The sequence below is a fragment of the Myripristis murdjan genome, chromosome 8 (genome assembly GCF_902150065.1).
Source record: "Myripristis murdjan chromosome 8, fMyrMur1.1, whole genome shotgun sequence".
In the NCBI taxonomy this organism is placed as follows: Eukaryota; Metazoa; Chordata; class Actinopteri; order Holocentriformes; family Holocentridae; genus Myripristis; species Myripristis murdjan.
Window position 1 is genome coordinate 28,184,132 of NC_043987.1, and position 15,002 is coordinate 28,199,133.

Consider the following 15,002-nt stretch of genomic DNA (forward strand, 5'->3'; position numbering starts at 1 on the left):
CAGCTTGTGAATACAGGAACAGGAAACTCTGCAGCCTGAATTTTTAAATAAGTTTTTTTTTTTTGTTTGTTTTGTTTTGTTTTTTAGTCTCATAAAGCTTACAATGTTTAGTGACTGAAATGTTACAAACTATAATAATTTGTAGTTTTAAGTTTTAAACCAGCATTCTTCATTCTTCGAGGCCTTATAAAGTGTTAAGAGTATAGTGTCAAGCAGTTGTTTGCACATTTTGTTGTAACCTGCTCACTAGGTGGGGCCAAATAGTTAGAAATGAAAGAAAACTAGTTAAGGTTTTTTTGCCCATATACTGGAAAAAGTAGTTTAAATTAAACTGCTATTTTGGCAGATTTTCAGGACATCAGAGCACTTCTCAAAGCACATTTGCACACTTTCAGCTTCTTCACTTCACCTTCTTGTAAAGTCAATTTTGTATGCCCTGTGTTATCCCTGATGTAATTTTGTGTGTCTTTTTTTTTTTTATTATTCTCATTTCTCTTTGCTTCTTATTTGATACTCTGTTTTATCTTAGTTCATCTTGTTTTCTGTTGCAAAGCACTGTATTTTTTTTATAATAATGTTATTATCATGAACGACTGAATGTCTCCTGCTCTCACTGTTTTCATAGGTGAAATGAAAATATGTGATTTGTGATATTCCTTAAATAGCTTCCCTTTCACAAACACACATGCACACAAGCACAAAATTGCACAAAAAAAATTCCATTTCATCATTTTGCCGAGCACGTCATGTAATGTTGTAATCTGTCAGGACTCACTGGGTGAAAAACTCCTCATGGTGGCCATCTGAGTCCCTGCAGTTTCAGATATCTTGATATGGCAGCGCCGGCCCCACCGCCGTAAGTTTGTAAGTTTCCTCTGTAAGTTTCCTGCTCAGCCACAGTCGCTGTCCAACATCAACAACATGGCATGCCAGAGAAAAGACAGCTTCCTCTGGGGCAAAGGTAAGCTTTAAATCTTACCTCTGAGCATAAAATTCAATATATAAATTAATATTGGAGTAGCTCCAAACTTGCTGAGAGATGATGCACACGTACAGATGAATTAGTGTAGCCGTACTGAAGTTAAAGAGTTTGGTCAAGGTAGCTCAGTTATGCCCTTGTTATTTTCCAGTCATATTGGACTGATGTTTAACACGCTATTTTAGGTATTTATTAATTTTCAGTGAAATTAATATGTATACTCATGCTGCTGACAGGATTGTAAAGAGCTTTGCAAAAAAATAATTTCTTTTTTTTTCTTGTCTTGCCTCTGTCTTGCTTCTGTTGTTTTTATTATACTGACATGATTTTTTATCCGCAATATATAGTTTACTGTGTATTTATATGAAGCTGTTTTCTCATTATGATGTTGTTTTCTTTTTTTATTTATGTCACTAAAGTGTGTACACTCAGTGGCCACTTTATTAGGTCCACCTGTACAATCTAATGCAGTTTAAATTCAATTGTTGTGCCATAAAGTTTCCTTCTCTGCTGCCTATAATGCTCAGCTTGTCTTTTTGTCACAGTAGTAGAGGTGTTCATTCACTTCTATATTTGGCATTGAGCTCATAGTTGGTGCTGCTGTTGGACTGGACTGCATTTTATTGAGAGGTGTTTCCAATATTCTGTCCCACATTTTCTATATAAATAGGGGAGGACAAAAAATTGGAAACATCTCTCAATATAATGCAGTCCAGTACAAGACCTCTGCAAACTTCAACCTCAATAATAAACATAGAATTAAATTTAGACATTCTCCACAATGTCAACACAAACTGAACATTGTAAACTTTGTTAAACGGTAGAATTTATGAGCTGTTGCATTGAGCTGCATTAGACTGTACGAGCGGACATGATCAAGTGGCCATTGAGTGTAAGTGGGGACCTGGTATTATGGATAGATTATGCACATTGAATAGTGACACATAAGTTGCTGAATCTAAAATGTTGCATATCACAGTTAATATAGATGAAAATATGTATCTTTATAAACCCATTGCGTATGTACAGACGTTTTAATAATGTGGCTGCGCTGTAGCTAACATCAGAGGCAGAAGTGATTATTTTTAACCCTGTTTCTGTCTCGTTCGTTCACCACTTCTCTAACCGGTGAAGGGTGAAGCTGTGAGCATGTGTTGGTGTGGAGGATGTTGTCAGGGCAATCTACAGCAACGGTCCATTGACTCAGCAGCCTAATCGTATGTACAGTATATATATATATGCTGTCAGTCCTAGCCCATAACTGCTGCTGTTGCCGTCCCACAGCTCCACCAAAACTCACCTCGGTGGAGAGGAGGCAGAGCGAAGCAATCAAGATTCACAAGAGCGACCTGTTGGATGACATTCAGGTACTGTGTCGATTATCCGACCAAGGTCTCTTTCCAATTTCCCCTTCATCCCACCCACCAGCGGCGATTTGAGCAGACTCTTTTCAGTGTCCAAAGCTGTGAAAGTGTTTGGTGCATTTTGTACACCCAAAATATTCTGTCAAACACAAAGGACAGGTTTTCATAACTTTTTTTTTTTTTTTTTTTTTTTTCCAATAGCCTGGCCATGAGCTGTGTGCCAACAGTTTGAGTCAGCTGGTGACCTTCAACTGCTCCCACATTAACGTCACTTTTTTTTTTTTTTTTTTTTTTTTTTTTGTCTTGTTTTGTTTCTCAACTCCCTCCTGTAGAAGCTGAGGTTGGAGATCAGCGGCGCCCGGACAGCAATGCAGAACACAGAATCCATTGAGCAGAAGTAAGTTGGAGCAAATTGCACAGATCATCTGAGTCAGCAGGCCCTCTTCCCCTCACTGAGTGGCTCTTTGACACAATTTAGACTCCCACACCAGAAGAAACGCACAGTGTGACAATGAATGAACACCAATTTATTGTAGTCAGTCACATACATTGTAAATTTAGCCTACAAAATCGCCTCCAGAGACAATGGTGACTCCAGGCCTCTGCACTGCAAAAACGCAAAATCTTACCAAGATTATTTGTCTTATTTCAAGTCAAAAATGTCTTATTTCAAGTCAAAATATCTCATTACACTTAAAATAAGACATGATCACCTCAGAAGTAAACTGTTTTTAGATAATTGTCTCTTGTTTCAAGTGAAAATTTGCTTGAAACAAGTGAAAATTTGCTTGTTTCATTGGCAAAAATTGCCAGTGGAAAAAGTTAAAATTCACTTGAAATAAGTGAAAATTAGCTAGAAACAAGAAACAAATTTTGCCAATGAAACAAGCAAATTTTCACTTGTTTCAAGCAAATTTTCACTTGAAACAAGAGACAATTGTCTAAAAACAAGTTACTTCTGATGTGATCATGTCTTATTTTAAGTGTAATGAGATATTTTGACTAGGAATAAGACATTTTTGACTTGAAATAAGACAAATAATCTTGGTAAGATTTTGAGTTCAACTTACAGCATCATCTCACCTGTCTATGTTCGCATGAAAAACCTTCCTAAATGTGCATCAGGTCACACAGATCATATAAGGGCCTCCAGCTGGGCGACTGCCTGGGATTATGGAGGAGAATTTGTGGCGTTCACACCTACATATAGTCTTAAGTCTGAGTTAGTAAAGAAATGGCAGATAAAAGGCTCTTGTGACATTTTGCAAGCCAGTTCGTGTGGTGGTGTGAGTGTGTGGCAGAGTTTCCTGTTTCTTTGGTAAGTGCTATGACAAAGGTGGTAATACATGTACATGTAAGCTGTAAATTACCGGCACCAAAACCTCACAGTGCGTCAGTAGCTGTTGGTTTGGACCGCCTGATCATGACACAATCATGTGAAAAAGTAAAAAGTCTGTCTCATTGTTGTGTCCTCGCAGAAAAATCATGGCGAGGAACAGGAAATTCTTCCGTGGGAAAAAGAAATTCAACATGGACCCCAAGAAGGTGAGCTCACGCTGCGGGGCTGGAATTACGCATGGCGAAAACACCGGCTTTCCTAACACTTTCCACTCTTTAAAAGGATATTTAGTAATCTATGACTTACTGATGACCACATCTTCCCTCCTACACAGACACACTCAAAACACCGTGAGCTTGGCCTGTAGTTTACACAGACAATGCAGTTAAAGGACAATTCTGACCAAATTCAACATCTAATCAACAGCTTCTTCATAGAAAAGATGAGAGATTAGTGGATTAATGGAACTGCTTCACTTGTTTGGTGGCTGCAAATGCCAGCGGGTGGGAGGTAGATGAGGAGTTTGCTGCACCTCAGTGGGTGGGGGGTTTCATTCTGACAGCATGGGATGGAAAGTGACTTTTGAAAGCCAGAAATCTCAGAAAATGACAAATTAATCATTGAGTAACTGGCACCGATCGACGCCCAACAGACACGTCAGCTTCATTTTGTGCGGCGGGACAGCAGCAGCTCCCCTTGTTTCCCCTTTAAACGGTCCAAATGGGACATTGAATGGATCAGGCTGGAATGTGACTCAAATCTAACCCGCGCCGATGTAAGACACTTTCACGCTCGCATTTTCGGTCCCGGAGTGAGTCGGCCTGAGTGAGAACACAGGTCGTTTCACACTCGTTTTCAGCGCGGGGCGAACACTTTAACCCAGGTGTGAAGTCTGTCCTGCCTGGGACCACGGTGGAAATTTTTAACCCCAGAGAGAGACGCAATTTCACAGAATAAAATGTGTAGAGTGGGAACAATGGGGGTGGAGCTGACCCTGTGGTGGCAGTCAAACCACTGAGGTGATCAAGGCTTCCGGTTTCTCTATTATTTATTTATTTATTTTTTAAATTTGTTATCTTAGTCTATGGTGAAATGTTGTGGCTTCCAAGAACTTCAACCTTTAAATACATTAAACCATGATCAGAGAGACCACAGTGTGGATCCTTAATCTATGATGAAGTAAAATTTTTTAAGTATTTTACAGCTAATCTAGTGTTTTAGTGCAGTTTTAAAATGTAAAACCGTTTCACCCCACCTCAGCGAATAAAGACGTCCTAATTCCTCCAGCAAGGCGATGGAAGCTCGGCGGGAAGCTGCAGGTCCCCCTCGGTGTTTTGTTTGGAGGAGCGGCTCACAACAGCTGACGTTACCATGACAACAGTGGCAGCATTAGCGGGCTAAATCACTGAAATACTTTTATTTCTAGAGGCCTTTTCGTGCTATGAAATGCAGGCTTTGTTACACAGCATGTTACATTTGGCAAATTCCATAAAAACTGCATGTCTCCTCAGCCCAGGTTGGAAATAATAAGTGTGAAAACGCCGTCTCCAAACCAGCAGGTGAGAGCAAAGAGGCAGGTTTGAACTCAGGTGTGAGACGTCAAGAGTGTGAAAGCACCTATAGAGCGGTGTGTGTGTGTGCAGTCTCACACAATACTGGATATATATGTGAGGAAAGTCAATAAGGCCATCCGTTCCTTCTGGTGCACACTGTGCCCCCTATCATGCTGCACATCATAAGACTCGCCACCACACACGGACACGTCCTGTCAGCTGTGTCCTGTACCGTGATAGACGAATTTCTGCCGTCACTCACTTATCATCCCAGCACGTCTGAGTTTGAAAGAGTCAACCGCAAAGCAGCGAGAGACTACAATCTGATGTATGAGCGGATGCGCGTTGAGTGACGTGTCTCATGATCTGCAGAGCTGCAAGCTGAGCACAGGCGGAGCGACTGAGGCAAAGGCAGAGGCAGAGCAATAGCGAGAAAACCGCATCCTGTTCCCTGAAGTGGGGCAGAAGCGCAGGATGCCACTTAACCACAGTGACTTCCCTCTCTGCTTGCCCCCTCAATAAGAGACAAGACTTGAACAAAGTCGCCAGGCCTGTGGCCACTCAAGCCGCTGGAGGAGTACCACCAGAAAATGTTTTCAAGCTCCTCAGGGTTAAGAGTGTCTTTAAGTGGACTGAACTCAGTTTGACACAAGGCGCCGCTCACCCAGAGCTCACTCTCAAAATGCTGGGTTTTATTTAGCCGATAAGGCTGTGAAAACCCTCCGAGAGTGAGAGGTGACAGCCCGCAGTGTTTAAGCAACCCGCTCCGTCTTCTGTTTTACTTCAATTATACAACGTTACTCAGAGACAAAAACTTTAGAGAGCCATCCAGGCAGATGAGCGGTGTGATCAGGGCCTACCCCATCAACAGGGTCAGAAGAGGATTGTGCATTTAAAATCTTGTTGTCAGGATTCATCAGTGGGAACAAGACAAACAAGACAAACAGCACTTGTTCACATCGCTTAAAGGACACTGTATGCCAGCTGGGGTAGCCTCAGGTCCACATCCGTTCAAGTCATGGCCCACACATGGGCTAAACTAAACTAAAGAGCCATTAAATTTGATTTTCCAAAATGAGAAGTGAGTAATCCACACACCATTCATGCACTATTAACCCTCTGAAAGCTGACAGATTTGCTTTTTGACAAAGTGGACCCACTCAGAATCAACACATGGTCATCTTCTGCACTGCTATACACTATGAGACACTAAAACTGCAGGTTTCTAATTTGCAGGCATCCTGTTTCCAAATGTGTTCATGCTATCGTAACACACTGCCCCCCCTTTTGTTTCCAGGGCATCACGTACCTGGTTGAAAATAACCTGCTGAAGTGGACAGCAGAGGCGGTGGCCGAGTTTCTCTACAAAGAAGAGGGACTAAACAAGACGGCCATAGGAAACTTCCTGGGAGAGAGGTGCGGTATCCGGCCGCGATAAAGCCGCTTTGGACGGTGGATGGTGATAATAAATGTGACGGCTTATACGATTTGTTTTGTCCGTCACGCAGGGAGGAAATGCACCTCGAAATACTGCAAGCCTTCGTGGGCCTGCATGAGTTCTCCGACCTGAATCTGGTGCAGGCGCTGAGGTTTGTGTCGCGTCATTACGGGCCCATGACCTTTATATGCACTGCAAAAACTCAAAATCTTGCCAAGAATATTTGTCTTATTTCAAGTCAAAATGTCTCATTTCTAGTCAAAATATCTCATTACACTTAAAATAAGACGTGGTCACTTAAGAAATAACTTGTTTTTAGACAAATTTGCTTGTTTCATTGGCAAAATTTGCCAGTGGAACAAGTGAAAATTCACTTGAAACATTGTTTCTGAAAAATTGTCTAAAAACAAGTTATTTCTTAGGTGATCACGTCTTATTTTAAGTGTGATGAGATATTTTGACTAGAAATAAGACATTTTGACTTGAAATAAGACAAATATTCTTGGTAAGATTTGAGTTTTTGCAGTGTGTAATCCACTGTGAAAGTCAGCGTTTTTTTTGTTTTTTTTTAAGCCTTGGGACCTTTGCTGACACTAAATCCTCCGTCGTCTCGCAGGCAGTTTCTGTGGAGCTTCCGCCTGCCAGGAGAGGCGCAGAAGATTGACCGGATGATGGAGGCCTTTGCAACGCGTTACTGCGAATGCAACGCCGGGGTCTTCCAGTCAACAGGTACATGCATTTTTTTTGCCCACCTTAAGGTCCGTTACCACCAGTGAAATTTCCTCATCGTTGCTGCTCTTAATTTTACTTGCATCTTACATTTTTTGGGGGGATTTGAGACGCTCCTAGAAATCGTGCCATTTGCCGTCAACAGAAATCATTTAATATGTTTTGCTTAGTGGATACAGTCACGGAAAAGCTATTATTTTTAATGGGTTCAATTTATACTGCTGAAGCAATGATAATGATGCAGAACTGGAAAATCTCACTTGTGTGTTTTTTTTTGTGTGTGTGTGTGTGTGTGTGTGTGTGTGTAATGTGGAACTCATAACAGACACCTGCTACATCCTGTCCTTTGCCATCATCATGCTCAACACCAGCCTCCACAACCCCAACGTGAAGGACAAGCCCAACCTGGAGCGATTCATCTCCATGAACAGAGGCATCAACAACGGCCAGGACCTGCCCAGGGAGCTGCTCATGGTCAGCACCTCCTCCCCCTGTCTGTCTCACATGCTGGTCAGATGATGTCAAAAAAAAAAAAAAAGAAAAAAAAAAAATACTAATGCTGATCAGGACATTAAGCGAGGAAAATGATCTAAATGAAGTGTTTAAACAAATGCAAAACTGGAAAATGAGTAGGTAGAGCTTCTGGGCTGAAACTGCTGCTGTGTCTTGAAATGTTCCTCAGAAACTGTACGAGAGCATTCGCAGCGAGCCGTTCAAAATCCCCGAGGATGACGGGAACGACCTCACACACACCTTCTTTAACCCGGACAGGGAAGGCTGGCTCCTCAAAATGGGTGAGAGGAGCGGTTGTTTTTTTTTTTTTTTGTATATGTTTAGTTTAACTGCAGGTTTTCATGCACGGGGGGCATGCGGCGTGACCAAAATGCTGTTGCGTTGCGTTCACAGGTGGCCGGGTCAAAACCTGGAAGAGGAGGTGGTTCATTCTGACAGATAGCTGCCTGTACTACTTTGAATACACCACAGTAAGTAGGCTAACAAGGGAACTGAAAATAACAGTCGTTACACTTAATGAACACGGGATTCCCCCTTTTCAGTATTTTTGAACCCGGGCTTTATTAAAATGTTGGCACCTGTCATTTATACTTATTTCATCATTTATACCGTAAGCTTTAGTGAAGAGCCCCAACGCCGTCCAACAGGGCCCTCCACTTCAGCCTCAATTAGCATTTTCAACCATTTTTCAAACGTTCAAACTTTTTGGAAACAAGAAGCTCACAGCACATCAAAATGAATCTGAGATCATCCACCCCAAAACGACGCAAACTGCAAACGCTGCTTTCTAACAACTTTTCTTCAGCGTTTCCAAAAAACACGTTGCCTCGTGTGCATCCACACGCCGCCCTGCTGCTGAGTTCGCTGATGCTGCATTCACTTGACCTCGCAGAATATGTCTCGTGCACCTCCAACCTACAACAATACAATACAATAGAAAGTCTTTATTGTTGTTGTACTGTAAATACAACAAAATTTGGAGTGCTATTCATGTTTGAAAAAAACAAAACAAAACAAAAAACAGACAGGTTACACACAATACAACGTAGCCTTGCACAGCCATACAGCACAACTCCTAATATAGATAAATAAATAAATAAATATACATGAAACAGTAAAGTGCATCGATGATTGTATGTATCATAAACCGGAGTAATATGAAATATTGCGGTTAAATAGATGATGATTGTTGCACTGTGTGAAATTCACGAGAATGATAATGTATTACTTTCTGATGAAGTTGGGAAAGAAACTGTTCATTCATGACCCCCGTAGAGTTTTCTTTTTAAGGACAAAATTAAAAAAATAAACAGTTGTTTTACCTTGACAGTTTCGGCGTGAATCTTTCACCTTCATCAGGAAGATTCACGCCAAAACTGTCAAGGTAAAACAATTGTTTTTTTAAAATTTTGTCCTTAAAAAGAAAACTCTTCGGGAATTTACTCAGGACATAATGAACTTACACTACCTGTTCATTCATGAGTCATGTTGGTTGTGTTTCGAGTGACCTGCAGCGCCTGCCAGAGGTCAGCGGGTCAACCGGGTGGAGGTCAGGGTGTGAACCGTCCTGCCATGAGAGGGAAAAGGGCAGCCGGTGATTTTTAGTGCTGTATTTAAGGTCCTGTGAAAGAGCTGCTTTTATCTGCAGCTGAGTAGCCGGTGTATGACCCGGCGATGCAGCGGGACAGAAAACTCTCCATCGAGGATCGACAAAAAGCCACCAGGTTTTCATTCAGTCCGTTTTTCCTGAGCAATCTCAGGAAGCGCAGACACCGCTGTGCCTTTTTTGTGCCGTGGTGTTGACAGACCTCGAGACACGGCGCACTATTAGCGATTTTCCACTATAGTAGTGTGCCGCGCCGTGCCGTGAAAATTCACGGTTCCGCATTCATTCCCACTACACCAGCCCGCTTGGTTCCGGGAACCAATCGTGAAAGATTTCAGCCCGGTTTGACATCTGGTGCTGGCCCGGTTAGAACGGGCCCGCAGAGGCGGGCCTAAATATGATCTCCTTCGTGATTGGTCCATTAGAATGTCAGTTAACCGGGCTGCTACAAACTGACAAGTGACAAGTGTCAACCATTAAACCTTCAGCCAGTGGGCTATTATTTACAAACTTTAGTTTCTGGAGAGATTATGGAAGAAACTGATTTGCTTGCTGAGTTTTTTGTTGGATTTTTCTGTTGTGAAGCCTAGTTTACATTTTTCTTACAAATGGAAATGGAAATGTGACCACTAAGCGCAGATGGCAGAGCATCTGTGAAGATGATGATGATGATGGCATCAGGCGCCCGGTCGCGGCACCGGTCAGCGTCAAGCGGGCCGGCCGCGACACCAGTCGGCCGGCCGCGACACCAGGCCGACCCGCCTGACGCTGACCGGTGCCGCGACCAGCCCACCTGCTGCCGGCCGTTGGCTTTTTTATTCAAACAAGATTTTGTCCATTAAAAAAAGTGGCAAAAAGCTAATGTAGACTAACAACTGACAGCTCCTCCTGTTACTATAACAACGTCATAATTGTATGACGCCGACCCGCTGGTACCATAAGCAGTGGAAACACTCCAAGGCCAAACAGGGCCGTGCTGGGCTCAGCCCGGCACGGCCCTTCACGGCACGGCTCTTTATAGTGGAAATGAGCTAAAAGCGTCACTCAGGAAAACTGCATGCACACCTGGGGAGGAAACTTTGGATTTTTCCCTGCACCGGGAAAACCAAAGAAAAGAGCATCCATTCCTCCTGAACTGACTCCGCGAAGGCCATGTTGTCGAGATACACTCAGTGGAAACTCAGCGGCACCAAGTTACCGTGAAAGCAGCGTTTGCCAAGTCATCATAAAAGCTAAATATAACTCGTTTGCAAGCGTTTGCAACTATTTCTTTGGAGTGGACAGTTTCAAGATGTACTTGACCGGGCCGTGAGTTCCCTGTTTTCCAAAAAGGGCGTCCCTGTTGGACTGGGTTCAGGGTTAGCAAGGGGCTGCAGCCGAGCGGAGAGTTTCTCTTCTCTAAAAGCGGCTGGCGAGGTTGTACAGATGATGGGTGTCAACATTATTAACACAATAATAAACCTATTCTTTAATAATAATTCCATCTTTATGTTTGACCAAAGCTCTCATCTCTCTGTACATTTCTCTCTCTCTCTCCCTCTCTTTTTTCTTTCTCTCTCTCTCTCTCCTTCAGGATAAGGACCCAATCGGGATTATTCCTCTGGAGAACCTGTGCGTCAGACCCGACTCGGCTAAACAGGTACATCATCACTACTTTGCTCTGACGGTCAATGGAGAAATGCCCTCCTCACACACCGTTATCAGCTGTCACACCGCTTAATGGTATCGCACAGAGGCTTTTAAATCCACTTCTAACACAAACAGACTGTGCAGCACATTAGTGACTAATGAGGCTATCAAGAGACTATTAAGATAAGCGTGAAGGAGAAACGCACACTAATGATAATGTGTGTGTCTGTGTGCATGTCTGTGTGTGTCTCTGTGTGTGAATAGTACTGTTTGGAGATATATAACCCCAAGGGGCAGAAGATCAAGGCATGCAAGACGGAAAACAAAGGCAAGGTGGTGGAGGGGAAGCACCAGTCCTATAAGCTCAGCGCCGCGAACGCAGAAGAACGGGACAACTGGATCGACGCCATCAGGTGAGAGCCTCAGGGCAGCATTTGCTTGTGTTGATGTGATGGAAGTGACTCAAATAGTTCAAGAGTGACTGGAAAATGAAGCTGGACGGAGCGCAAACTACACAGTCCAGCACTATGGTGCGTTCAAGACGACTGGGAACCGGGAAACGTCCTACGTTCAAACCGGGAAAAAATGTTTTTGAATGCCTTTTCAACAAGGCACCGCCAAAATATCAGTCAATATACAGAATAAGGCAGAGACCATCAGCTATACAGTTAGGTCGTGCCAGAAATAGCCTCTGCACAGGAAATAGTCCTGTCAGTTCACCTTTGCTCAAAATGAATCCGCTCCATCTTAGCAGTAGAAGGCGCTTTGTTGTGACACCTCCTGAAACACGGGGGTGACGGAGATTTCCGGTTTAATAGTGCTGATTTTTTGCCTTGAGAGCCTGTTTTTGGTGGGAGGGAGGGGCCCTCGTCCTGTCACAGCAACCGGCCTGTCAGCGTTTTCAGTCAGAAACTGGAGTCTCTTGTCCTAGTTTATGGTGACTTAACACGGCTGCATTCACAGTGAAAAAACTTTAAAACATATTTTCAAGTCTCTGTGCATGACTGGGCTGGTAGATCAAGGAGTAAAAGAAAAAAAATAATAACCGTGGTTTGATGATTAAGGGAAAAATAACTGCACACCTCAAGCATGTTTTCTCCTTTTCATGTCTTTTGCGAGAGATGGGTAACAGTTTTCCAGCTATGGTGCTCTGAAAGCAGACCAAAAAAAAAAAACATCTTGTTTCAAGCTGGAAGTTTCCCATTTGTCTTGAGCACACCACCGGCTAAACACTGAGGAAAAAGGGAAAACATCCATAATCAAGAAACATGATGGGGCTCAGAGGTGGTGGATGTTTCTGTAGCTTGTCAGTCCAGCGATGTTGTGATAAAGTAAAATCCTGAGTAGTTTGTCTTTAAAATTGAGGATAATCAGAGTGAAGGGATTTGATTCTGAGGCAAACAAATCCATCAAATTGCACATTTTTATTATGCATTCTCCTCTTGTTGATCTTTTTTCTCGATGACTTTAATTTCATAGTGAAACTCGTTCTTCCCTCTCAGGGCAAGCGTCACTAAAGACCCGTTTTATGACCTGGTGAGTCTACGCAAGAGGAAAGTCATCAGCAACGCCTCCTCGTAGGACTGAAGTACGAGGTGGAGCGATCTGAGCTGGGATCAGAGCTGCTGGATTCACCGTGAGAGGGGAAAAAAAAAAAAAGAAAAAACAGGAAGAAATGCAAACATGCTGAGGACCACATTACAGTGTTTCACAGAAATGTGCAACCTGGGAACTGACACTCAATGTAACTGCTCCGTGTAAATAGAGAAGTGTAAACTATTTGTAGCTGCCTTACTGTATGAACCTGCTTTAGTGTGAAAGCTCAACTTCTCCATGCAGTGTGGCTCACACGCCGCACACTGTGGAGCCTCGGCTCTCTGCAAGACTTCCAAAAATACATTGACACAAAATGTATAATTATGTGGCACTTTGTTGAGGCATATTTTAAATGAAGACGTGTACAGAGAAACTATGAATCTTTAAATTAAAGCAACAGTTTCACGTGGGAGGCAGGAAGCGACCCACGCTTCAGTTCTGGTAATTTCACTTCCTCGTTTTTTTCTCATGTAAAACTCAGCAATTTCTTCTTCAGAAATTACCATTATTTGTACAAAAATGACAGTAGTCATATCTGTACAGCACAATGACGTAAACCTCTGAACCCAACTGAAAAAAAGTACAAAAAAAAAAAACTTTTCTGAAGTCCTGAAATTAGTTTCTGTGAATAAGTAGACATTGTATGTTTGAATTAGTATTAAGTTCTTTTGAACATGCACTTTGTAAATATTATTCATAGTGTTTTCTTTAGTGATTGAATGTTTTATTTAAGTAAATGTCTGTAAATTGGTGGAGAACTGAGGATGTTTGTGGTCTAATAAATGAGTTTTTGAGTAAGGCTTGTGTGGCTGTTTGTCCAATAGATGGCGCTCGGCTATCACGTCTCGCAAGCTGCAAACCTCACACTCGTCCTGAGGAAGCTCATGTTCAACACACATTCTCAGTTTGGCACATAATGTTTTGTGTGTGTGTGTGTGTGTGTGTGTGTGTGTGTGTGTTTGTGTGTGTGTAAATTATGATTGGGACCTGTTGGGTAACAATTCATGATGAAGCTCTGAGCAATTCTGAGGTTGTTTTATGACTTTCTGCTTTTTAACTGTTGGATTCAGAAGACACCTGTGTGTGTGTGTGTGTGTGTGTGTGTGTGAGAGAGAGAGAGAGAGAGAGAGAGAGAGAGAGAGAGAGGTCTTTTCCTGTGTGCTGCAGTTCCTGTTGTGTTTGTGTGAGATGCTGAGATACTGGGCTGTGGTTCTGCTTTGAGGTTGCCGTTTCCTTGGAGCTGTTTTAGTTTTTTTTAAAAAAAAAAAGAAAGAAAAAGAAAGAAAGAAAAGAAAAACTGCAGAATTATCTTTGCTTTTTGCAATAACAGTTTCCCACCATATTTTCTTCAGCTGTAGGAGGGCTTGAGTGTGTTCACTCGTTTGCGAAACACCAGTTTTACACTGCATGTGCTGCATACTCACACCCATTAAATAAGATTGAACTGAAAACGTAAAACTCTGAGACAAAATGCTCGCTGGAAGAGCCGGGCCGCACGCCAAACTGTGCTCACCTTGTGTTACGTCAGACAGAGAGAGAGTTTAATTACCCAGACCCACTGAATCATCTGTTGTTTTCTGTCGTTTTATTACCTTTTAGTGAGAAAATGTACATTTACTGTCGTCATCAAGTGGTCATCAAGGTTTCACATTTTCATTTCTGTCATCACTTTGTTACTCCTCGCAAAGCTTCAATGACAACTGAATAAAAAAAAAAGTCTCAAGTGCAAAATACAAGTCCTCACCTTCTCAGTGAGAAGAATACAAGTATTGATTTAAAAAAAAACAAACAAAACATACAGATCATAAAGCAGGGTTGCATAGTATAACAAGGGTGTATGCACCTCTGAGTCGTGCTGCATTATTCACGGCCTTTACAACACACTCGGATGAACACTCTTTCTGTTACCAAAGGGTTCCCTGGTAAGGAGACACTCCCGAGTGAGAGCACGACTGATCACTTTTCCTTTCTCCATAGCAACCTGGATAACACACACACAGCCACCACGCAAACTCACTACAGTACCAGGGTTAGGTCTGTCTGTCAACCGCACAGAAGTCAACGACCATATAAAACAACTGACGGTGGAATAATTTAGTACAAAAACAATAGCTTTTTTAGAGTGTTTATGAACAGTAAAAGTTGTTACTATGACAGAAAATCAAAATAATGGCAATATTCTCCATTTGCATTAAGACACAACGACGTAAGGCATCCTTGACTTGAAGGAGGCCTCAAGTGCCGGGTTCAGTTCAG

General features: G+C 42.4%; 1 protein-coding gene across 2 annotated transcripts; it reads left to right on the forward strand.

Moving 5' to 3' along the window:
* The first annotated feature begins 895 nt into the window (after positions 1 to 895).
* LOC115363986 (cytohesin-2-like) lies at positions 896 to 13,501 on the forward strand. Of its 2 annotated transcripts, XM_030058364.1 has the most exons (14): positions 896 to 961; positions 2,264 to 2,346; positions 2,676 to 2,740; positions 3,822 to 3,888; positions 6,533 to 6,651; positions 6,744 to 6,824; positions 7,290 to 7,402; positions 7,728 to 7,876; positions 8,085 to 8,196; positions 8,309 to 8,385; positions 11,095 to 11,160; positions 11,415 to 11,563; positions 12,653 to 12,742; positions 12,829 to 13,501. In XM_030058364.1, the coding sequence occupies exons 1-13, from the start codon at positions 922 to 924 to the stop codon at positions 12,729 to 12,731; spliced, it is 1,200 nt and encodes a 399-aa protein (XP_029914224.1). In that variant the 5' UTR covers positions 896 to 921; the 3' UTR covers positions 12,732 to 12,742; positions 12,829 to 13,501. The 2 variants fall into 2 exon arrangements, with proteins under 2 accessions (XP_029914224.1, XP_029914223.1); XM_030058363.1 differs by having other exon boundaries at positions 12,653 to 13,501.
* Positions 13,502 to 15,002: the final 1,501 nt, after the last annotated feature.